At 37.3% G+C, this 23,986-nt stretch overlaps 1 protein-coding gene across 10 annotated transcripts in view; it reads right to left on the reverse strand.

The window, feature by feature from the left end:
• DLG2 (discs large MAGUK scaffold protein 2) overlaps positions 1–23,986 on the reverse strand; it is a 1,243,318-nt gene that overhangs the window by 22,115 nt on the left and 1,197,217 nt on the right. For 8 of the 10 annotated variants that reach the window (XM_028126804.1, XM_088018006.1, XM_088018004.1 and 5 more), the window contains one exon: positions 2,303–2,348. In XM_028126804.1, the coding sequence (XP_027982605.1) occupies positions 2,303–2,348 (46 nt within the window). Of the gene's footprint in view, positions 1–2,302; positions 2,349–3,205; positions 3,306–23,986 lie in introns of all 10 variants that reach the window. The other 2 variants (XM_088018003.1, XM_028126803.2) reach the window with 1 other exon arrangement.

The raw sequence follows: 23,986 nt of genomic DNA on the forward strand, positions 1-23,986 counted from the left end.
AATCATTTCATTTGTACTCTGTATTAAGTTATAGAAGATAAATTCATTAACTTATCAAGTCCTTTGTATATCAGGTTAATTAAATGAAGAATATATGACTGATTTCTGAAGCTCATTACCAATAACTGGGCTTTTAAAAAGTGGCAACTTGTTCATTTTTAGAAAATGGAAAGAATATAGAACATTATTCTCTCTCTCATAGTAAAAAGTACTTTAAAATGTATTTCATATTATAGATTCTCACCAATTGGATGGATTAGTCTTTTTTTTTTTTAAAGCTTTATTGAGGTATATTTGACAAATAAATTATAATACTTTTAAAGTGAACAATGTGACGATGGGATATGGTATACCTCGTGGAAGGATTCTCACAATTGAGTTAATGCATCCTGGAAGGATTAGTTTTAGAGAATGAAACTAAGGAAAAGCAAAACATGGGCTAAAATTATAGGAGTCATTTCTCTTTGTGTTGCTAATTTAGGCACACATTTTACAAGTGCAGAGGGTATTAGGGAAAGAAGTGTGAATGACCTAGGGCAAATTTGTTTTCTGTTGTTGAAAAAAAGTCAAGGGACACACCCAACAAAGGTGTATCTTCATATACGCGATTATCTTAAGTACCTTGAATTGGCAATGACAGGGTTTTTTGGGTCTTTTTGTTGTACTTGTTTTTTTTTAATTTTTTTTAATTTTAAAATAACTGAGAATAAAGCTATGCTATCTATGTGGTGTTTTACTTAACCGATCTCTCTTAGTATCAAGATATTGTATCACAGAATTTTCCCATTTTGTAGGTAAAGAGAAATTTGAAAATATGTTCCAGCTAAAGTCCAAACGATGGTTAATGATAGCATTAACTGGCAAATAACTTTACCTACTGAAATCTGTTCAATTTTTAAAAAAGCAAAACAAACATTTGCACATTCTGGATTTAAAAGGTCATTTTTGACATTCTAATAGCAACTACTTTTCAGTGATATTCATTTATTCACAATATATTAAAATGCTTCTCCACACCCCGCCCCCATTGAAAATCTAGAACCTGGTGGTACTTGATGCTATCCAGATAATGTTGAGATCAGTATTTGAACTTCAGCCACTAATTCAAGAAAAATTTCATGACATATGCCATAGAGAGACTCAAAGATAAAGTTTTCATCTTTAAAAAGATCAGTAGTTACTCTTGATCAAATTTTGTTTTCTATATCTATATCTAAAAAAAAAGTCCAAATTAACAATCTGAGGGATGAAGCATATCATTACACAGGATTAAGAAACAGCTCTTGAAAACAAAGTCCAGCTCAATGCTATTTTGTTTTATACAAATGAAATGAACAGCTTCTAAAAATATTGCCCATAGCTGTTAAATTAAAATAAAACAAAATAAACAAAAAAATGAGCATGTGATACAGTTGCAAAAGACACAAACTATTCTTATTTAATTGGTGCCTACACAACGGAGTTAGTGTTAAAGAGAGAAAAATCATAGCATAGTATATTAACACAGGATTATTAATTTTTATTGCTTAGTGCAATGAGACACAGACTAAAGGCATTAATAACTAGAAAAGTTAAAGGTTTAATATACTTTATTTTGCAGTCTATACTATAAAACAAAGACCTGATTATGTAATGCCACTAATAAATGACTGATAGAAAAACATATTAATACATATCTAAAATTTTATCATACAAACGTTTCAAGCAGGATCACTGCAAGTCAGAGAAAAAAATCAATCATAGTTAATAACAAAGAATTATCCATGGAAGATCAAATAGCTTAATGTTTATTTTTTGAGAAGGCATGTTCCCTTTGACAATAAAATAGCTCCTTTACTACTAGCAAAGTATGACCCAATTATGGAAGTTGGCAAGGTCATTAAATATTTCTGGCTATCAAGGCAGAAGAAAGGACGTAAAGTACATTTCTACTCTCTTGTTCTAGAACATTTAGCTCACCCTTTCTTTCAACATGGCTTCTTGCTCTCTGGGAGGTGTTAGGCGGCAGAGCAAGGGATGCCGTGGTTGGCATCGTGACCATGTTGGCCACATCACATGGTCAGAAAGGGCAGGTGTGAACTGCAACAGAAGTTACAGTGCCTGACACACTTGGCTTTTAAATGCTGACATGCAGAACAAAACGGTTGAAATTACTCTGTAGGAGCATTCACAGCTAGGTAACATAAAACTCGTATCTTGTGCATGCTAGGAGTGAAAGGCCCTCAAGAAAAGGAACAAAAGCCAAACTCAAAAGGAAAGGAAAAGAAAAGAAAAGTTACAGTGACCATTCCTGGGAACTTACTCAGAGTCTTTGTTCCATAACCGTCGTCACCTAATCCGGGGATGTCCTGCATGGAAGTCCCCAGAGAGAGCAATGAGAGAGGAAGAACAGCCACGGAAGAGGAAGGAAGAAGTCAGTGGAGTTGAAATGGATACTACCATGACAGACCGTGTTGCCTAAGCAATCTGGATCCCACTCTTTCTTCTTTTGAAACAACTTTCACCCCAAACTCCCTGGGCTGAGACTCAAAGATTTGTAAAGCAACTCAAAAGATAGTGAGTTTAAAAAAAAAAAAAAAAAATCAGAAGACTGTTACAGAAAAAGAGGAAGATTTACCAAATGCCATTTGTGCCCACTGTTAATGTTGCCACAGAAATGTACCACTCAGAGCAATGCTCCACTCCCAAGTTTCAAGACAAATTCTTAGATTCAGTATCCACCAAAAATACAAGCTCACTGCTCAGTTAAGTATTTAACATTTGCTGGGAGGGAAGGTGTAAACACAGGGCTAGTAATTAATACAGAGAATTTAGTCACTCCCAATGAACTAGAATTCAAAAACATACACATGGCAATGGAATCCAGTATTTCTGTTCAGAAAAGAATTTGTCTCAAGCCCTCAAGAGCTGTATGACAGAAAAGGCAAACCAGCCCCAGCCCTGGTCACAGAAAAATGAAGGCTGGAAGCAAAGTCCCAGCTTCCTGAAGTCCCTCTCCAATGCATTCTGCAAAGAAGAGCCACATCAAGGGAAGGATCCAGACTGCAGCCAAACACTGGTCACAGTAGTAAGCCCTGACCTGCCTGCCTACCGTGTTTGTTTGCCTAGGCGTGTGGCGTGGGGGAGCCTACGTCATGCGTGTTGCCCGTGAAGAATTTTTTTTCTCTTTTGCTGCATGTGACATTCTCTTCGAGAATCTACTTACGTTCAGGATCACTGGTTTCCTGCTCACTCTGCTCCTTGTTCTTGTAGAATGGGAATTTTCGTGAAAAGATGAAGCTCTTTTTACGCTTGTCATTGAATGACTGTGAAGGAGAAAAGGCATGGGGCAAAAACAGGGGACGTCTAATTGTTGTCACACTCATGCTGACAAAACAACTAGTTTGTAAAAGCAGAGAGAGCTGTAGTGACGCAAGTGGATAGTCTAAAGAGGTGCCAGCGCCTCTCCGAAGGCAGATTTTATTTTCGAGGAGTGTAAATTCTGAATGATGACACCTTGGAAAAAATGCCTCCTAATGAAAAGACTGGTTGCAGGTAAATGATGATGGAGGAAAAGAGTCTTAAATTAGAAGCAGAAGACCCAGAGCTTCTGTCCTGGCTCTACAACTTGCTAGTCCATCACCTTAGACAGGTAACTGAATCTCTCTGAACCTCAGTATGTTCTTCATCTGCATACTGGAGGATAATGAATGATAGCAGCTCTTAGGATGTGAGACTCAGGTGAGGCAGGATAAACATAACGTGCTATACAAATGTCATCTTTATCATCATCATTATCATCAGGTAGAGAAGACTTTCTTAGAGATACTAGATACCTCAGTGCCTGGATGTCATTTCTTTGTAAGTTGAATATGAATTACTTCCACTTGGCTTTAATTTAAAACACACAGAGAAGTGTGTAGATTTATGATATATGATACTTATAGTAGCACACATAGATATACAATAATTATTCATTCAAAAGAGATTTTAAAGACACGTGAGCCCCACACCCTCATCTTGGGAACAGGAGACCAGAGGCAGAGAGAGGTTGAGTCTCTTGCTAATATCATGGGGCTAGTTGGTGACAGCTAGGACACTGTCAACCCAAATCTGATATTAAAAGAGAGGAGCTTGATATTCCCTCGAGCAAGGGAGAAATAATGGTTACTCATTTATATTCTGACATGATAAAAAATACTGTAAGAAGGACTGTCCTTAAAAATGTAAACCACTTCATTAGGTTAAATGAGACCGAATTAAAAATAATACAGATGCATGTAATATAAGACATATATTAGAACTTATTCATATGCTTGCCCAGAAGACTCCTTAAGGAAATTTCATTTATTCCCCCTGTTGCTGTTATGTAAATGCTTTGTGGGGTTCTTCTTTGGGAAATGAATTCACAGTCATTTTATAAGCTATAGGCTCTACAAGTCTTAGTAATTTCATAGTCACCTATCATTTAAAAAATATGTTTCACCAGCTTGATAACCATACCTATTTGACTGGCTCTGACAGTCACTCTCCAAAGAACAAGATTTGTTACCATGTAGGTATTAAAATGAATGTGCCAAAGACTCTGAAGGTAATTTGACAAGGGGTATTCCAAAATAGTTCTAGCAATGGCAGCTGGTAGGAATACATGTAGGGCCAGCAGGGTGCCTATTTGGAAGGAAAAGCACTTGTTCAGATGTATATATTTTATTCATTGGTGGGATTCAGTGACGTGCTCTTATGGGTTTGAAGCTTGAGTGAATAGTGTAAATAACTTAGTTTCTTCGTATACTCATGTGCTCCTATATCAGATATCCATTTTGGTAGTCTTGTTTATTTAGGAAACATTAAAATGCTAAAATGTTGGTGCTGTCATTCAGTAATTGATTACATTTTTGGGTGCTAGGAACTTCACCAAAATTAGTCGAGCTTAATTTTTATGTCTCATTAAGAAGGCTTTAAGAAAAACAGTAAGTCAAATATTTGATAATTTTTGAAATTAGGCAACATATTTTATATGTAATACATCAAGTATTAGATATATATTCTCAGGGTAAAAAGAAGTATTATTTCAGAATTTATGACTCTGCTGACAGCACTTATGCTCAATATAGTTTTGTTCAGAACTTGTCATTGAGGCCTTGTGTCCAGAGACAAGGCTGGGAACGGCCCCCCAAATTTTCCCAGCTAAAAAATGATAAGTCCTTAAAGGAACATTAAATATTCTTGCATCACTCCAGTTTCATGCCACTTTTACTTTTCAAGCATATTTAAACTTCAGTAACTGAAAATAAAAGAAAAAAATCATGTAAGAATTAATGACATGTGTATTGCAAGATATGTTAGACATTTAACTTCAACATCATGGATGACTTGTCATGCAAAAAAAAAAAAATTTACAAATTCTCATGCAAATACAAAACAATGCCCAAAGGAGGAAAGCCTGGGGTTAAAATGTAGACACAGATGGACAGTGTAAGAGGCGTTTGAGGGCCAAAATGGGGCCACATGCAAACCACATCATTTAACTTGTCTCATGGGATCAAAGGAAAATGAATATGTGTTGTCTGATTAATTCTTTTTTCATTTCAAAGCAAGAACTGTAATGTGTTAACATTTCCCAAGTATGAAAATGTTGTGTATCATGAGTCATCTGATTGGGATATAATAATATTTAGCATCACATCTTTAAAAGAACAGAAAATACATAACTGCTCAAAAATAAAATTATCTAATGTATTAGTCTTATTACCCAAAGTCATTTTGTATTGGAATGAAAGAGAACGTAATAGAGTCATTGGTGGTTAAACGACTTTACACTGATGGACACAAAACCAAATCACAACTCCCGTTCACACTCACAGACTTAAAAGTCACACATTTAGGGTCTTAGCAAAACATTTCAAATGTAAGAGGTTATAGGTGGTTTATAATGCTCTAACACTAGTCTTTACTTTTTATTAGACATGTATAATACCATTATGTAAGCTTTCTGTTGCTGGTAATTTTTTTTAATTTAAAAAAGGAAAATCTGTTACATGAGTTTAGGTGAGAATAATAAATTAGCACTTTTACTATTTATAGAACACATGGCTCTCAAGCAACTGAAGGCTGGTTTACAGCTCTGTTAATCATACTTGATCAATGCTATTTTTTCTCTACACTGCTGTATCTTAGACCTCGATCTAATGCTCTCATGGCAGGAAACTTCTTTGAATAGAGACTTTGAAAATACCAATCACATGTGGCAAGTGGCAAGTTTGCATTTCTAAGAGTTCCATTTTAGAATTTGACCTGAATCATTGAGTTCTTACGAACAAAAGTGATACAACAACCATTTATTGAACGCTTATTATGTGCCAGGCTTGGTTTTAAAAGCCCTACATGTGCTAATCTCCACACTAACTTCAGGAGGTTGGTATCATCATTATTCCCCTGTTACAGATGAGGAAACTGAAGTTTACAAATCTTCTGTTACTTGTCCAGAGTCACATAGTTGATGAGAGGTAAAGTCAGGATTTGAATGTGCAATTACTGGTTGCAGATATAGCTGCTCTTATGAGCAAGAAAAGCTTCTGCAATCCAAGCCTGTTTCAAATTTATATTTAAAATTATTAGTATTTGACTTTCATGATACTATAATCTGTCATCGTTCGAACAGCTTCACTGTTTGGCAGTTATTTAAGCCATCAGAAGTTATTGTATTCCACAATATTTTTGTGGATTATCCTGCTACAATTTTTTTGATACCCATTCATGTTTTTGAGGGCTTGATTCTATTCTTATTCTTATGATAATGTAAAAAAATAAAATAAAAAGAATTTCAGTGGGACAAGCTATGAATGGCAATTAAGAGGTGACTGTTCATGATAGGCAAAAACCTATAGAGACAAAGTAGATTAGTGGTTGGTTAGGGTTGGGGTAGGGTATACAGAGAGTGGGAAGTGACAGCTGATGAGTATGGTGTTAGTTTTAGGGGAGATGAAATGTTCTAAAATTAGATTGTGGTGATGGTTGCATAACCCTATGAATATACTAAAAAACACTGAATTGTACACTTTAAGTGAGTGAATTGTATACTATGTGAATTATATCTCAATAAAGTCATAAAAAATAAAAAGGAACCTCTCCCCATCCCCTACACCATAGGATGGGAGGAAACAAACACAGCATGTTTTGAATTTTATTTGGAGCAAATACTTTTTATCTTGAATCGAATGAGTTGAAAACACACTCCCCAACCCTTGCAATCAATCAGATACACATGCCTTGTTTATCTGATTCTGCTGTTCCTCTGTTAAATGAATACCTTTCATGTTGTGACAGACATTAGAACACCCATACCAGGAGTCAGCATATTATCACTGTCACTCAAAAAATCTCTAAGTTGTTAGGTCAAGTGGCTTAAAACTGCTCAGCATGACTCTAAGTTGTAATGGCATTGCTGAACTGGTTTAAGATAATACATGTTTCATGAAGAAAGGAAACAAAACAAAAAACTCAAATTGCTGCTTCTTCCACTTGAGTCACATGTTCTTAAAGACACATGAGTGAATCGATGTATTTTTGTCTTTTTCATGCAGAAAACTTTAAAACTAGAGATATGTTTCAGTTTCTCTTCTCATATTCCTGTTCAAAATTTTCAAATCTCAAATGTTTCCTAGCTCTAAAATGTCACCTTCGTGATATGAATGTTCCCTGGGAAGAATTTAGATTTAAATTTGTACTGAGCCCAGATAACACAATTTTTGTGGCCTCCTTATCTTTTATAAATGCTTCTTTCCTCTTCATTTATTCTTGTCCTCCCTCCTCTAAGATAATTGTATTCCCCTTGGAAAGTTGTTACTATAAATTTGGGCCATCACTTTGTATTATACATATCATATTTTTGTACAGAAAAGAGATTTTTTATAACAAGAGAGGTTCAAGAACAAGTAAGAATGAAATAAAGAGATTATTAAAGGAAAGACAAGAGTTGGCTTGAGATAAATTTGCTCCCAGAAATGTCTATATGGATGTGTCTATATGGATGTGTGTATACATATGTGTGTCTAGAACATTGTCCAATTCAAAAAGGGTTCCATTTGCAATCCCAATGAATCAATGGATCTAGGCATTGAGCACCAATAGCTGGTAACATCACGCACACAAAAAAGATAATCAGATGATATATGCTTCCTGATGGGAGAACAAAATATTACTACACAGTAGTATTATAAACCTCTATTTTCAAAAGGAAACAAAACAAAATCCTTCTCTCCCCAGTGAATCTGAATATAATTAAACCTTTCATCCAACAACTAGTTTATAGAAATAAAGACACAGAAACATGATAAATTATAGTATAAGGAAAATCTGGAGCAAACTCTGTAGGACAAATGACCTAGTTTCTTAAATATAAAAATTGAAAGAAAACAAAAAAAGAATGGAGGGAAAACATATAAATCAGAAGAGATCTAGGATGGATCAACCAATTACAATAGATTTCACTTCTGGTTTAAATAAATTGTAAAACAAAACAAAATGACAAAAAAGCATTTATGGTACTTATAAGTCAATTTGAGGCCTGAAAAAAAACCTAGGATATTTGTTAATTCCATAATTGTTAATTTTTATGTGTGATAATGGCATTGTGGTCAGGCTATATTGAAATATTTATAGTTGAAATGATTTGACACACTGGCTTTGCTTCAGAAAATATGAAAGGAACATAATACTGTGACTACCCTCAGAATATATTCTAAAAATAGAATTATACAGAAATCTTGAACTTAACAGGTTTATTGTTAGTTGAATTCTGAAACCATTTGGTATGTGAGTAATGAGCAAATGTGTAAACACATGGGTGTTGCTGGGAAGTGGGGTTGTCACTGTGAAAGAAGAGTAAGTTACAAATGTGGGATGGGGAAGGAAAGGAAGAATCTTATGATGGTGAATAGTAATTAAAGGCATCCAACATAAACTTAAGGTTTTCTAAAAAACTTTATTTCCTCTCTGTCTCCACTAAAGGAGCCTAGATGTACTTGATACCCCAGGAGCAAAAAGCATACCTGGTGCTCAGATTTTGTCTTCTAAATACCATTTTCCACAAAAAAGGAACTAGTGTTTTTTTGAAGAAATGGCTCATTCCATCAGCAGGGAAAGTATAAGGTGAGTCTGAAACATTTTGTTGGGTAGTACGTTCTAAACATAAACACAAAAACAATACAAAGCTTAAAAACCCTAAAACTAATGGTGGCATGTCAAAAGGACACCAAAGGGCACCTGGGTGGCTCAGTTGGTTAAGCGACTGCCTTCGGCTCAGGTCATGATCCTGGAGTCCCGGGATCGAGTCCCACATCAGGCTTCCTGCTCAGCAGGAAGTCTGCTTCTCCCTCTGACCCTCTTCCCTCTCGTGCTTTCTATCTCTCATTCTCTCTCTCTCAAATAAATAAATAAAATCTTTAAAAAAAAAAAAAAAGGACACCAAAGCCAGTTTAAAAGGGATCACACCAGCCAAATCTAGACAATTTGAATATTAAAATGAATAATGGTAGTAATTGAGTGTAACACACTGAATTAAAAAAGAAATTCATGAGTCCAGGCATATTACCAAAAATACCTAAATTAAGTAATAAAAAATGAGAAAGAAGAGAAAATTCTTTGTTACAGTAGAATGACAACTATAGAGGGAATGGTAAAGTCAGAAAAATCACCATTTTTTAGCTACCATAATAATAATCAATTCAGGCAAGAATCATCAGTGGGTGCTAAGACTACTGATTGAAAGTTTATTGAGGAACATGATATTTATCTCCTCGCAGATTATTTAATTGTTAAAAAGATGAGTAAAGGTGCCTTTCTGGTGGAGTTATCTGGCAGATATCACCTTAAACAAGTGATCAAACTTAGTATCACTGAACAGTTGGATAACCTGACACCATGTGCCTCCTGATGGAAAGCACTGAGAAGTATACAATATCATTGATGTAGTATTCCTGCCAAAAATGCATTAGATGAAACTAACCATGAAGAAATAATCAGAAAAATTAAAATTAAGGGACATCCTCTTAAAATGCCAATGTCTTGAAAAACGTAAAAAACTAAAGAACCATACTAGATCAAAGGAGATTAAGGAAGTGTAGTCCTGGATTAAATTCTGGATTGTAACCAAAAAAAGATTGTAATTTTACAAATATACCTCATATATCTCATACATATGTATACATCGTGCATATGAGAATATGCAAAACAAGACTATGATTTGATAGTTGCTGAAGCTGAGTAATGGGTACAAAAGGTTCATATTTATATTCTTTCCATATATTTTATAAGTTTGAAATTTTTCATAACAACTTGTGCCATATACCAAAATTTTCTAGAGATGAATTGCAGAGCCAATTCTAAAAGCTTAAACTATAAATTTCTAGAAGAAAATATGGAATATATTTGTAATCTGAGATAAGCAAAGATTTCTTGGATAGAACATAAAAGCACAAATGATAAATAAGAAAACTGGTAAATTGGACTTCATAGTTAAAAACTTTTGCTCTTCAAAAGAGGTCTTTAAGAAAGTGAAAAGGCAATCCACAAACTGGGAAACAATATTTACAATACATATGCCTGATAAAGGACTTTTATTTAGAATATTTAAAAACTTCTACAATTGAACAATAAAAAGAAAAACCATCCAATAAAAAATGGGCAAAAGACTTAACATGAGATATACAAATGGTCAAAAAATATATGAAAAACATTATTAGTCATCAGAGAACAGCAAATTGAAGCCAAAGCAAGATACTATCTCAATACCCACTAAAGTGGATAAAATTAAGAAGACTAACCATATTAGGTGTTGGTAAGGATGTGAAGCAATTAGAACTCTCACAGAAATTGTTGTTAACATAAAATGGTATAGCCACTTTGAAAAATAGTTTGGCAGTTTCCTATAAAGTTAATCATATAGCTAACCTATGATTCGGAAATTTACCCTTAGATATTTACTCAAGAGAAAAACATGTGTCACAAAAAGGCATGTACCAGAATATTTATAATGACCCCATACAAGAAACAACCTTAATGTCCATCAATAGGTGAAGTCATAAGCTGTGGCATATTGATATTCACAATATATTGTTATTGCTACGCAGCAATAAAGAGAATTGAACTACTTCACCAATAAAAAGCAACAATATGGATGAATCTCAACAGCATTATGTTGAGGGATAGAAGGCAGATACAAAAGAGTACTTAAAGATGACTTCAATTATAAGAAGTTCCAGAACAGGAAAAACTAAGCTATGGTGGTAGAAATCAAGTCGGTTGTTGAGGAAATAACGAACTATGTCTTATCCATCTTTATTGTGGTTAGAACGTGACGCTTCCCCAAAATAAATTTTTAACTTAGGCTACTCTCTTAAATATGTATAGGTATATCTTCTACATCTTGATTCAGGTGGTGGTTATAGGAATGCTTTCCTCTTTGCCCATCTCATGAATAACTGGATACATCTTTAAGTTTATGCTCAGATGTGCTACCAAGGCTGTCACAGTGAATGCCCTTCATTTCAACATATTTCTCTCCTACTACATTATGATCTCAGAGCAGGTACCATATCATTTTCATTTCTGTATCCCCAGGATCTAGAGCATGGTAGGTATTCAATAAATATTCATCAAAAGAAGGCATGAACCAGTTTTTAGTGATGATTCCTACTGGTAATATGGGGAGAAACTTCTGGCAAAAAAGAAGGAGAAGGAGGAGGAGGAGCAGGAGGAATAACAAACATCTGGAGAAAGGGGGGAGAAGTAATGGAAGAATAAGACCATAGCTGAATGAGTGATATTTGAATTTATTGCTTTTCTCTGCAGTTATCTCTCAGAATTTGTTTTTCTCATGAATTTTATCTCATAATTCTATGCTTTATAATCTGATTTACTTTTAGTTGCTGTTTATTACTAGTAATAAAAATGTGGTGGCTCAGCTATTTGCTTTATGCATTTTTGCATAGTATCACATTTTTAGCTCTATGGTCCATAATTGCATAAATAGAAAGTTTAAAGAATTTTAGTAGTATTAATACCTTCAATAAAATTACCATTTAATTTTCCTTTTCTAACTTTTTTTTCCTAATTAAGTTTTATTCTTTTCTTAACTAATAGGCTAGTTTGTTAAAAATACTTTTTATATTAACAAATGAAGCATGTCTCTTTTAGGGAAGATCTGAAAGGAAATAGAGGGAAAAAAATACTTGTCATCTCATTATGAGAAACAAATCACTTTTACTATTATTGTTTCTTTGTTTTTGAACAAATTATTCTGTTTAAATTTAGTTGTATGATATGGTCTATAGAATTTTAAATTGATTTTTTTTTTTTACTACTGTAACATATAGTAAAGTCTTATGGGAAATTGTTTTGAAATTTAGCTGTATAACCTTAGAAATGCTATTTAATCTCTGGGCCTCAGTTGTGAGTATTTAAATGTGATAATGTGATAAGCTCCTACTATAGGGCCTGACACTTAGTAAAGCTCCCTAAATCGGAACCAATTATTTTAAAGAGGACAGAAGCACCTTCCCATATCATTAGGGAGTCTTTGGGAGCATCAGCTTTAATGAATGCAAAACAATGGAAAGAAATCAGAAATTAATAACAAAAAGAAATTTAGGAAATCCCCAAACATAAGAAAATTAAAACAAACAAACATATAAACAACAAGAACATTTTCCTAACTAGCCAATGGATCAAGAAAGAAATGACAAGAGAACTAGAAAATACTTTTAAATGAATGAGAATAAAGACACAAGATACCAAAATTTATGGGATACAACTAAAGCAGTACTTAGAGGGAAATTTATAGCTAAAAAATGCTTACATTAAAAAAGATCTGAAATAAAAAAATCTCATCTTCTACCTTAAGACACTGGGGCAAAAAAAAGAGACCAAACTAAACCTAAAGCAAGCAGAAAAAGGCAATAATAAAATTAGAGCAGAACTTAATAAACTAGGGAATAGAAAAACAAACAAACAGGGGCGCCTGGGTGGCTCAGTTGGTTAAGCGACTGCCTTCGGCTCAGGTCATGATCCTAGAGTTCTGGGATCGAGTCCCGCATCGGGCTCCCTGCTCAGCAGGGAGTCTGCTTCTCCCTCTGACCCTCCCCGCTCTCATCCTCTCTCTCTCTCTCTCATTTTCTCTCTCAAGTGGATAAATAAAATCTTTAAAAAACAAACAAACAAACAAACAAACAAACAAAAATCAACAAAACCACAAGTTGGTTCTTTGGAAAGATTAACAAAATTGATAAATCATTAGTTAGAATGGCTAAGAAAAAAAAGAGAGAATCATTACTGAAATCAGGAATGAAGGGATATCGTTACTGACCTTAACAGATACAAAAAGAGTTATAAGGGAATACTACAAACAGCAGTATACTAATAAATTAAATAACTTAGATGAAACAGACAAATTTCTAGAAAGACACTACCAAAACTGACTCAAGAATAAAAAGAACTCTGAATAGATTTATAACAAATAGATTGAATTAGTAATTTCAAAAATTATCCATAAAGAAAAGCCCAGGCCCAGATGGCTTCACTGGTGAATTCTGCTAAACATTTAAAAAAGAATAAATGCCAGTTCTTCACAAACTCCTCCAAAAGATAGAATTCATTCTGTGAGGCCACCATTACTCTGATACCAAAATTAGAAAAGACATCAAAAGAAATGAAGACTACAAGTGGGGCTTTGGCTGACTCAATTGGTAGAGTATGTGACTCTTATCTCAAGGTCTTGAGTTAAAGTCCCAGACTGGGCATGGATCTACTTAGAACAAAACAACACAAAACAAAAAACCGAAAGAAATGAAGACTACAAACCAATATATCTTATAAACACAATGACAACTTAATATTTCATCAAGTGGATTATTACAGTTGGCTTAGACAGTCCTACATTGTCAGACACTTCTATAGTTTTCCATTTTTAAGTACTTTATGTTGCAATGACTACAACATATTTTGTTTCAAATTATTTCCTTCAGATAGATTTCTAGAAGTTGAATTATTGAGTTAAAAACTGTGGGTAGTTAAAAATTTTGACATATTCCCAAACTGCTTTCAAAATGATCTGTACTGATTGACAATTTTCCCCAGCAACCATTTATTCTTAATTTATAATTAGTCCCAATGATGTGTCCTATCCACTTTTCTTCCCCCAAAACCCTCTACACTCTCCATTACCCCATTACAATGTAAGCCTTCCATGAAAAAGCTACATTTTGAATCCATTAGCCAAAAGCACAATTTATTTAATCAAGTTAAAAGAGAACACTTGTACATTCTATAACTGAGAAATTAAGTTTTGGTTTTTCCCCATCAAATTCTGTGCTTGAAGACTAACTTTTCCAAGACTGGTTATTTGTCACAAAAGCATAAGCTTCTACTACTTTTACATTAAAATCTAAAGCTCTGAGACAACAATAAATTATGAAAATACTATATTTACACTTCAGAGCATCCTAGCCAGAGACAGTACAATAACTGGCCAAAGTGTTCTTCCAGAGTAGGTCATGAGTGTTGAAGCAGCACCGCTCTGATCGATTTAGAAAGGAGACTTCGATTTCAGCCATAACCTGTTACTATTGACAGGTATTCTCTAAATGACCTGGAGACCATCAAACTTGTTCCTGAATTTTGTTTTGTTTTTTTTTTTTGGTGAGGTTGGGGCAGGGTGGTTATCATTCTGGATATAGGGCTTTGCAGCTAGGTTTAGTATGGATCTATTTGCTAAGATTCAAAGTATTCCAGGATGAATGTGGACATGACCTCAAACTGGGAGAATGGAAGTATCAGAGAGTCAAACACCAAAGACAATGCTGTTGTGCTCAGTTTCTTCCACCGTCCACCCTGCCTTACAAACCTGAAACTGTCTGGTCATGGGTCATAGTTATAATTGTTGGAAAGACTTGAAATGGCTTTCTTCAAGTTCACTATAGCTGATGGAACCTTCATGCTACTGTCAGCTAGTGGACCACTCATGCATTTATTTTTTTTCACTTTATTAATAAATTTATAAATTTTCATTATTTACTTTATCAACTAATATATTTATTTACTGAATGACTACTCTGTCCTCCTATGTGGCAAGCCCTCTGATGGTCCCTTAGCAATCTGGTCTGCACTGAAATAGATCTTGATATTTGCGACTAGTGCTAGAGATGATAAAATTCAGTAGAGCATTCTGACAATGTGTCGTTCTCTTTTTTCAACTTGTGCACCATTTTGTGTGGTAGACTCCATAGGAAACTGCAGGCTATACAGTTCCAATTAATTACTTCATAATTCTAGACTTGTCCAGCATGTCATCTTAAAAAAAAAAAAAGATTTTATTTATTTTTTGAGAGAGAGAGAGCACAAGTGTGTGTGTGTGTGGGGAGGGGGAGGAACAGAGGGAGAGGGAGAAGCAGGCTCCCCACTGAGCAGGGAGCATGATGTAGGGCTTGATCCCAGGACCCTGAGATCATGACCTGAGCTGAAGGCAGACGCTTAACTGACTGAACCACCCAGGCGCCCACAGCATTTCATCTTTAAGCCACAAAAATACTATGCTTATATAACAACCCATAGGCTCTGAAAACAACACTAAGGGAAAAACCAAAAACCTTTATTCCCAACTTTACTCACTTTCATCATATTCTCATCAATGGGACACATTGGAATTATTTTTAAATTCTCATGTATTACACAGAAGACGGGATCAGAACAGTTCCGTGGATCCGATGTTGGTCACACTGTTGATTTCTTCATTTCCTTGTTAGTGATTTTTAATTTTTGTCCTTTTCCTTCCTCTTCCCACCCTCCCACATTCCCTCATTTCCTTCCCTTTCTATCCTTTGCTGTTTGCTACAACTCAAAGGTTCTTGTCAATGCCTGGAGGGCTAAGCCTCCACAATGTGGCTGTCAGCATATAACTGGCCACACACAGTAGGAACAGCAAGGAGCATGGGCAGGAAAAGCTCTAGGACTCATAGATGGGAGTCCAACCAGCTGCCTGATATTACACATGAAGAATGCCTTTCAGGAGCCAAAGAAGCCAGCAAACATCCACAGGGAGTCAAGAATCAGACTGAGCAGAAAGAGACCTGGGTTTCCAGTGTGACTTGGACTAGTCACCTCACATCTCTGGGTCTTTCTCCATCTGTAAAACATGGTGCTTAGACCAGCCAAACTTTGAGGTTTCTTTGATCTCTGTCACTCACAAATTATGAAACCTTGTTCAAGGTCAAATTAAATGAATTATTTTTTTAATGCATTGATAATTGAGAGGGCTCTTTTATTCTTATATTTTTTTCTCCAAAATCTGGAGTTTGACAAAGGAGCTGACAAAATCCTAACCTGAATGAAGTCCCATATTAGTTATCCTTAATTAACTTTAATTGAGTACCCATCAGGTTAGGCTTATTCTTGGGCTGTTTCAGTCTTCTTCCCTTCTCATCACCCAGAGTCATCCAGTTTGGGACTTAAGAGTTCTTTAGTTGCCTTATTTATGTTACTTTTATGTTTCATCTTCAGCTTAACTCTGTAAGAGACATGATCTAGTCTTAAAGTTTTCTTTTGCACTTCCCACAGTGCCCTAGAATGATGCATGGAGCAAAGCTGGTAACAGGGACTTGGTAATCATAATAGTATTTAAAAAAATTCTATTTTTATTAAGTAATCTCTACACCCAACCAATGTGGGGCTCAAATTTATAACCCTGAGATCCAGAGTCACATGTACATGCTCTACCGACTGAGCCAGCCAGGCATCCCATAAGAGCATTTTTTTTTAAACTAACGTTTGTTAAATGCTAACCTACATGGCAGGTGCCTTTATAAGTGTTTTACATGGACTCACATTCTAAGTGCTTCCACATATTATCAGTTCCTATTTAGTGGCTTCAAACTGTGCCCACACTTTATATATAAGGAAAATTAAAGTATAGAGAGGTCGATCACTTGCTCCAGGATTTACACAGCTACGATTCATAAGTCAAGTTTCATTCCCAAGCAGTTAGCTCCAGAGTTGAGCCCTTAGCCACTATGCAATACTGCCTTTCTTGTGACTGTTTGCAAAGATTTCAAGTATCTTTTGCACTCTGCTTTTAGCACACAGCCTTGGTAACCATCGCTGAGAACCTCTGCCAGCAAATGACTTTCCATGGAATTTTATACTTTATTTCTGAAACATAATCTCTGCTGCTTTATTCTTTTCAAATGGTTCAAGCAATGAGATTTCCGTGAAGGCTCCATGAGGGGCTATGAGAATAGTGAATGCTGTGTAGTAGTATGAAGTACTATGTTCACTTGCAGGGAGTACAGCACTCCTCATTTCATTTCTTCATTCTCAGGAATGCCAGTTCTTCTGCAATTTCCCCAAGGGCTCCTCTCCTCTTTATTGGCTGGTCTTATACATTCACGCTGAAGGTGATGTGATCCCATGAGGCTAGCAGGGAAGCTATAGGCTGATTTACCCTACCTGGGTGAGAAGACCCTTACTGAAATCCATACATTGATTTATACCAATGGAAAGTAACAAAAGGTTGGGGTGTCTGGGTGGCTCAGCCGGCTGGACGTCTGACTCAATTTCAGCTCAGGTCATGATCTCAGGGTTGTGGGATCGAGTCCCGCATTGGGGTCCCCACTTAGCAGGGAGTCTGCTTGAGATTCTCTCTCTCCCTCTGCCCCTCACCCCTGTACACATGCATGTACTCTCTCTCTTTCAAAGAAAGAAAGAAAGAAAGAAAGAAAGAAAGAAAGAGAAAGAAAGAAAGAAAATCTTAAAGAAAAAGAAAGTGACAAAATACTCTCTTTCCCCTTGTTCCCATTACTGCCTGTCTGAGCACTTCTGAAGCTACTCGTCCCTTATGGACCACTTTCTGACAGAAGGCTCTCCTAACTACTCCAGGCTCCTCTATTCTATGCAGTTACTTCCATTTATTCATGCACCAAATATATGCTGAGCATAAGTATAAGCCAGGCACTGTGCTAGGCGCTGGAGGTGTAATAAACTCCAAAGGACCTTGCAATTCAGTGACAGAGAGATTCTTAAGTAACTAGTATGCTGTGACAGTGTGCGCAAGGTACTAGAGAGGCATGAGGAAGGCAGGATAACTTTCACTGTGGAGGGGAGCAGGAGGTGAATGTCAACTGGATAGTGAAGGATAGGTCATTGCTCACTAAGTGGAAGAGGGAGAAAGAGAGCAAGGTTATTCAATCAGCCAAAGAAGTTAGGCAGGGTTCTTGACTGTCTCTGATAACTCAAAGTGTATCTGTTCTCCAATTTGAATGTAAACTCATCGATAATATTAATAGTGGCAAATAATTGTTGAGCTCTTTCTCTGGCCACTGTTAGTATATGTCTTATTAACCATTTTGTACTAATAATGTCATTGAACCCTCCCCACAATTCCATCACACACACACACACACACACACACACACACACACCCTTCTGTCTATATTATTACATGTATACAAATGAGAAAGGGGACGTCATTTGCCTCATTGGTAAGTGGTAGAAGCAGATTCAAACTCAGCTCTCTCAGACTCCGAAACCCAAGCTTCACTATTATTTTGTTTTCTGTTTGTACTTGTCCAGGGCTGAGTACAGACTAGTTTGCCTAAGCAGTGTTGGTAGAGGGAAGAATTGGTTGACAGCTAGGTGTCTGTGGCAGGGGAGTTGTGCTATGTTGTATTGCAGGCAGGAAGGGATGGACCAGTGACTTCATTCACAATCTTGGTCCAAATGGAGGCACGTCATGTTACAGGGTGAGGCCAGTACCTGTATATCCTCCCAGGTATTTATTAAGTGATGATTATGCCCAGGGAAGAGGTAAGAGCTCAGTCCTGGGGTCAGACAGGCCCAGGCACACTGCTTCTCTGCTAGACACACTTTTTTTTTTTCTTTTTGAGAATCTTCCTTATTAACAAGTTTGAGTCAATTCACTGGTTGTGTGTCCTTGGGGGTAGGTATTTAACCTTTCTAAGATTATTGTCCTTGTCTGTGTCATAAATTTAATAATAATGTCTACTTCATGCCATCATCATCATCATCATCATCATCATCACCACCGGTAGGTAACTCATGAGGCTCAGAGAGGTAACTTGCTTTGCTTGTGGGGCTTACTGTCTAGTGCTGGGCAAGAGGCAGATATTCATGCTATGCATGCTATGGAAACTCAGAGGAGAGACTCCTGGCCCAGCTTCTCCTGCCTACCTGAGCTTAGGAAGGTCATGTTCCCTCCCTGAGCATCAGCTTCCTCTTCTGTCAGTCAGGGAGATAAATTAATGACCTCAAAAGTCCTTTATGCTGCGAAGATGTTTCCTCCTCCCTCTGACCATTCCACCCTTTCCTTCCCTCCTTTAGCTGGATGTTTCCAGCTTCACCCTCTTGGATAATGACTCAGTTTCGGGAGCTGACAGTTTACTCTTTGTCTCCCATGATCCGATGTCAACGGCAGACCCAGAGCACAAGACGTCACTTGCAGCGCCCGTGTGTCAGGAGGAATTACAGGCAAACCAATACGTAAAGCACAATAATAAATAGTATTCTTTGTAAAGTTGTTCCTGATTGAGTAATTTTCACCTCTTGCTTGCTTCTGGAAGGTGGGGTAACTCACAAATGAAGGCAAATCCATTACAGTTGAAACTGCTGGGCCCTCAGCCAATAGCCCCATTTTAGCAGGACGCGTCACAGGGGTTAGAACCCTCACTGGGAATTCAGTGGTGTAGCAGGTGAATGGAGAGTTGTTTCTGTCTGGGACATTGTTGTTCAGCCCATGCTGAGCCTTCTATTTACACATTTCCTTGGAGGAGCTCTTCAAATGCTATATGCCAGGGGATTGTGTTTTCTAAGACACATAGAGCTCATGAGGGGAGGATATCTTAGTTCTAATGTGAGAGATATGAGTAGCCCAAAGATTTTGCCATAGTTCATTTTTTGGAGAAAGAAAAATTGAACATTGCTTGCCAAACTTCAAATAGTAGCTGATAAAAGTGCAGATTTTCACTTGGCAGGGATCTGAACATCTCTAAGATTTTAGAGTGTGCAGATAAAAACCATGAAAACACACACACACCTTAAGGGAATAAAAACACCTTCACAACCCCCAACACTTCATTTAAGAACACTCTATCCCCTTCCCTCCCTTTCTCTTTTACACACACACACACACACACACACACACACACACCCTTCCTAATCCTGTTAGCTGACGCAGCCCAGCAGGTTAATTGTTATTTCTATAGGAGACACCAGGGATCTCAGGGTGAGTCCATCACTGTAACTGTTGGTCACTTTAAAGCCAAAGAGAATGCTTCTTGTGCCTAGGGAGGATTTTTCCCCTCAGCAGCCACCAGAAACTCTGCAATCATCCTTGATTCCTTCCTTGTGAGTTTCTGTCACTTTTTCTTATTCTTCCTGCCTCTGTCCTGGTTCAAGAAGATTTTTTTGCACCTTGTTTGCACATGCCATTCACATAACATTTGTGTTCCACTTGTGAGAAAATGTATTTGCATCACACAGCACAGTGCCAGGAAATTGCATCTAATAACATTATTACTCCTTATCCATTCTCATTGCTGGGGATGAAGAGTGCACATCCTACTAGGAGATAACCATTTGACAGCAATATCCATTACTTGAAGACTCCAAAGGAGTGGGATACTAATACCTCCTCCATCATGGGCTATTGTAGTTCTAAATGCAACCAGGCATGTATGGGCTTAGCCATGGTAAGTGTTCAACAAATGGTAATTATTTTTTGTTCTATAAGCATTTATTGTTTTTGCCAAACATTATATTCAGGGTTCCAAAGGCAAAAGTGTCTGGTGCAAAGTAGAAAAAGGCACCCCCTGTGGGAAAAAGAATTGCAAAAGCTCACTTTCTCGGGCTGGCTCTTGCTGAACGGTATGTGGGGTGTGTTTTGTCCTCCAGGTGTGTCCCCTCTGCAGCAGTATGTCTCTACTAAACATTGGGAACACAAAATGTGGGGCTCACAGTTTAAGCAAATCATTACCACACTGTGTTATAATTGCTATGATGGAGGTGTATACAAGCCGACATTGAGGAGGGAGCGAGGGCCACTGGGGAAGCTGGAGAAGGCTCAGGGGCACCATTTTAAATGGGATTTAAAGAATGAGTAGGAGACTGCAGGTGGAGCTAGAATAGCAAAGCTCAGTTCAAGCAGAGGAAAGGGTTGTCCAATAGGGGGCGCAAAGCCACCTCTTTTCTCCTCCCCTCTTCCCCAATCCTGCGAAGTTTTCTGGATGGAGTGTAGGATTTAGGGGAAAGCGGGGTTCAGACAAATTGTGGGAAAGATGCTCAAGAGGCAGCTCTGGCCTGCACTGTGAACGCCTCAGTTACATATGGTACTACTGGATGATTACTTCTGTTCAAGAAGTGATCAAGCAATAAATGACCAGTATAAATTTTTCTACAGAAATCAGATGTAGAGTTCAGAACTATTCTTTTATCACTGAATCAGCAACTTCAAGTACGTGGATTATAAATTTTAAAGAAGAAGAATTTTGCAGCTCACAGAGAAGTTGCAAAATCTACTCATCAAAGTGTTAAGCATTTTCATCACAGGGAAGATCCTACTATGAAATGAAAAAAAGAAAAAAAGAAACCTTATTCCTTGGATCTCTCAGCCCATGGTAGATTAAAAATAGCATAATTCATTTTGGATGGGTTCTAGACAGAGGTGCTGCTCCAGGCTCACCTCCACAGACAGTGCCATGGGACTACAGCTGAGCATTGCATGGTGAGGCGGGCAAGGAAAATTGTCGAGATTGGATTCAGCCACAGAGGGCATCGTGTAGTGTGGTAACTGAGCTCCTCATTCATTCAGCAACTCCTAAGGGGTCTGAGATGGGGGTGGAAAAGGTTAGGAGTGAGGGCCAGCCTGGGACCTCTGCATTGGTTTTGCACTGGGCATCCCGTAGACAAAGAGCAGGGTGGGAATTGAGTCTTCACTGAACACCCAGTCCCTACAATTCAAAAGAAACTTCCACTATAGCAGGTGCTACCAGGTTTATATATCAGGTGAAGATTTAGTATTACTGGAGCATCACCAATTACATGAACATTGTGATTTTGAATTTTGTTGCTGTAATATAGAAGTACTAAATATATATGGGATTTAATTTGTAAATTTATTTTAACAGGATAGATGATAAGAGCTATAAGCATATGGTATTTGTACTCAATTTTGTTTATATATATTTAGGAAGCATCATCATAAAAAAATTTAGTCAACAGTAGGGGAGATCAGAAGGATTATTTTCTTATTTTATTTTATTTAAGATTTATTTATTTATTTTTAGAGTGAGAGTGCAGGGGGAGGGACAGAGGGAGAGAATCTCAAGCAGACTCCCCACTGAGTGCAGAATCTGATGCCAGGCTCAATCTCATGACCCTGAGATCATGACCTGAGCTGAAATCAAGAGTCAGACACTTAATGGACTGAGCCACTCAGGCAGCCCTGGATTATTTTCCTTAAAAGAGGCTCCTATGTAGTCCTCCCCTAATAGGGTTTTGTCAGGAATAAATGAGAAAAGTCCTGATAGTGTATTTAGCAAAATGCCTGGTTTATAACTACTTTCAGTAAATGATAGTTACATTGTTTTCACATTTTAGAAATAGTGATCAAAGTCAAATCCTTTATATACCAAATGTGTACTTTGTCCTTTATTTATTTATTTTTTTTAAAGATTTTATTTATTTATTTGAGAGAGAGAACGAGAGACAGAGAGCACGAGAGGGAAGAGGGTCAGAGGGAGAAGCAGACTCCCCGCTGAGCGGGGAGCCCGATGTGGGACTCGATCCCAGGACTCCAGGATCACGACCTGAGCCGAAGGCAGTCGCCCAACCAACTGAGCCACCCAGGCGCCCCGACTTTGTCCTTTATTGAGAAGAGGGTAAACACGGAAGTTCAGTCAGCTCTTGGGAATCAGCTGGGGGAAAGGAGAGCTCTTTACCTTTAGCAAAACCATGGTCTCACTTAGTAGCAATCATAAATTGGTGTATTTCTTTTTTTCTTTTAAAGTGTTTTATTTAAGTACTCTCTACAGCCAATGTGGGGCTTGAACTCACGACCCCAACATCAGGAGTCACATGCTCTTCCCACTGAGCCAGCCAGGTGCCCCCAACACATCTATTTTCTGACTGTAATTTATTGAACTTGTGCTCCCAGGGTTCCACCTCTATGGGGACCTGCAGGTTTAGGCTTGGGAGGTGCTCACAGAACACCTTCTCCCCAAATGAGGAGTGACAGCTGTGTCATTCACATGGGACATGTGCTCCAAATTCGTTAAGGGGTTAATTCTTCGTGACAGGTGGGTACAAGCCAATTACAGGGAGAAACAGTGGCTTCTTGAGGCCTTCTGGGGAAAATCACCATTCACAGCAAGAAAGCCCAAACACCAGTTTCAGCAAGTGGTAACAAATATTCAGACAGTTGTCAAAACATGAAAGGCAAACAGCATATCTGCAAGCTTTTTGCTTCTTTTCAAGTGAGATGGGCTCTCAGGTACACTGATTCGTACTTGTAAGACATTTGAGACAGCCACAGGGAGAGTTCTCACTTCACCCACATTTCCCAGAACTCTGGAAACGGCAGTACATGTTACCACTACTAACAAGTAAAGGATGTTTCCCACAGCGTCTCCATTGTCACCGATGCATACCCATGGCCCTTGCTGCATGGAAAGAGTTAATTTTCCTTTTTCCCCTCAATGGACCTCAAGTGCACAGAACGCCATACCTCATAATCCTTAGTCATCATATGCTTTTCATTGTCTCATGCCTTCACGTGAGCTGATGGATTCATGGTGCTTATTACATTATGACAGCTGATGGATAGAGAGATAAGGAAGAAGCCACACAGGGATTTTTTTCTCGAGAAGTGTAATTTTGGCTTGACTTAATATCCTTTATGTCTCTTCAGTTTGGTTTATCTCACACCTTTTTTTTTTATTAAAGGTTT

This window comes from Eumetopias jubatus, unplaced genomic scaffold (assembly GCF_037043125.1).
Source record: "Eumetopias jubatus isolate StellerSeaLion01/CBP00866 unplaced genomic scaffold, mEumJub1_p1.0 scaffold_13, whole genome shotgun sequence".
NCBI lineage: Eukaryota > Metazoa > Chordata > Mammalia > Carnivora > Otariidae > Eumetopias > Eumetopias jubatus.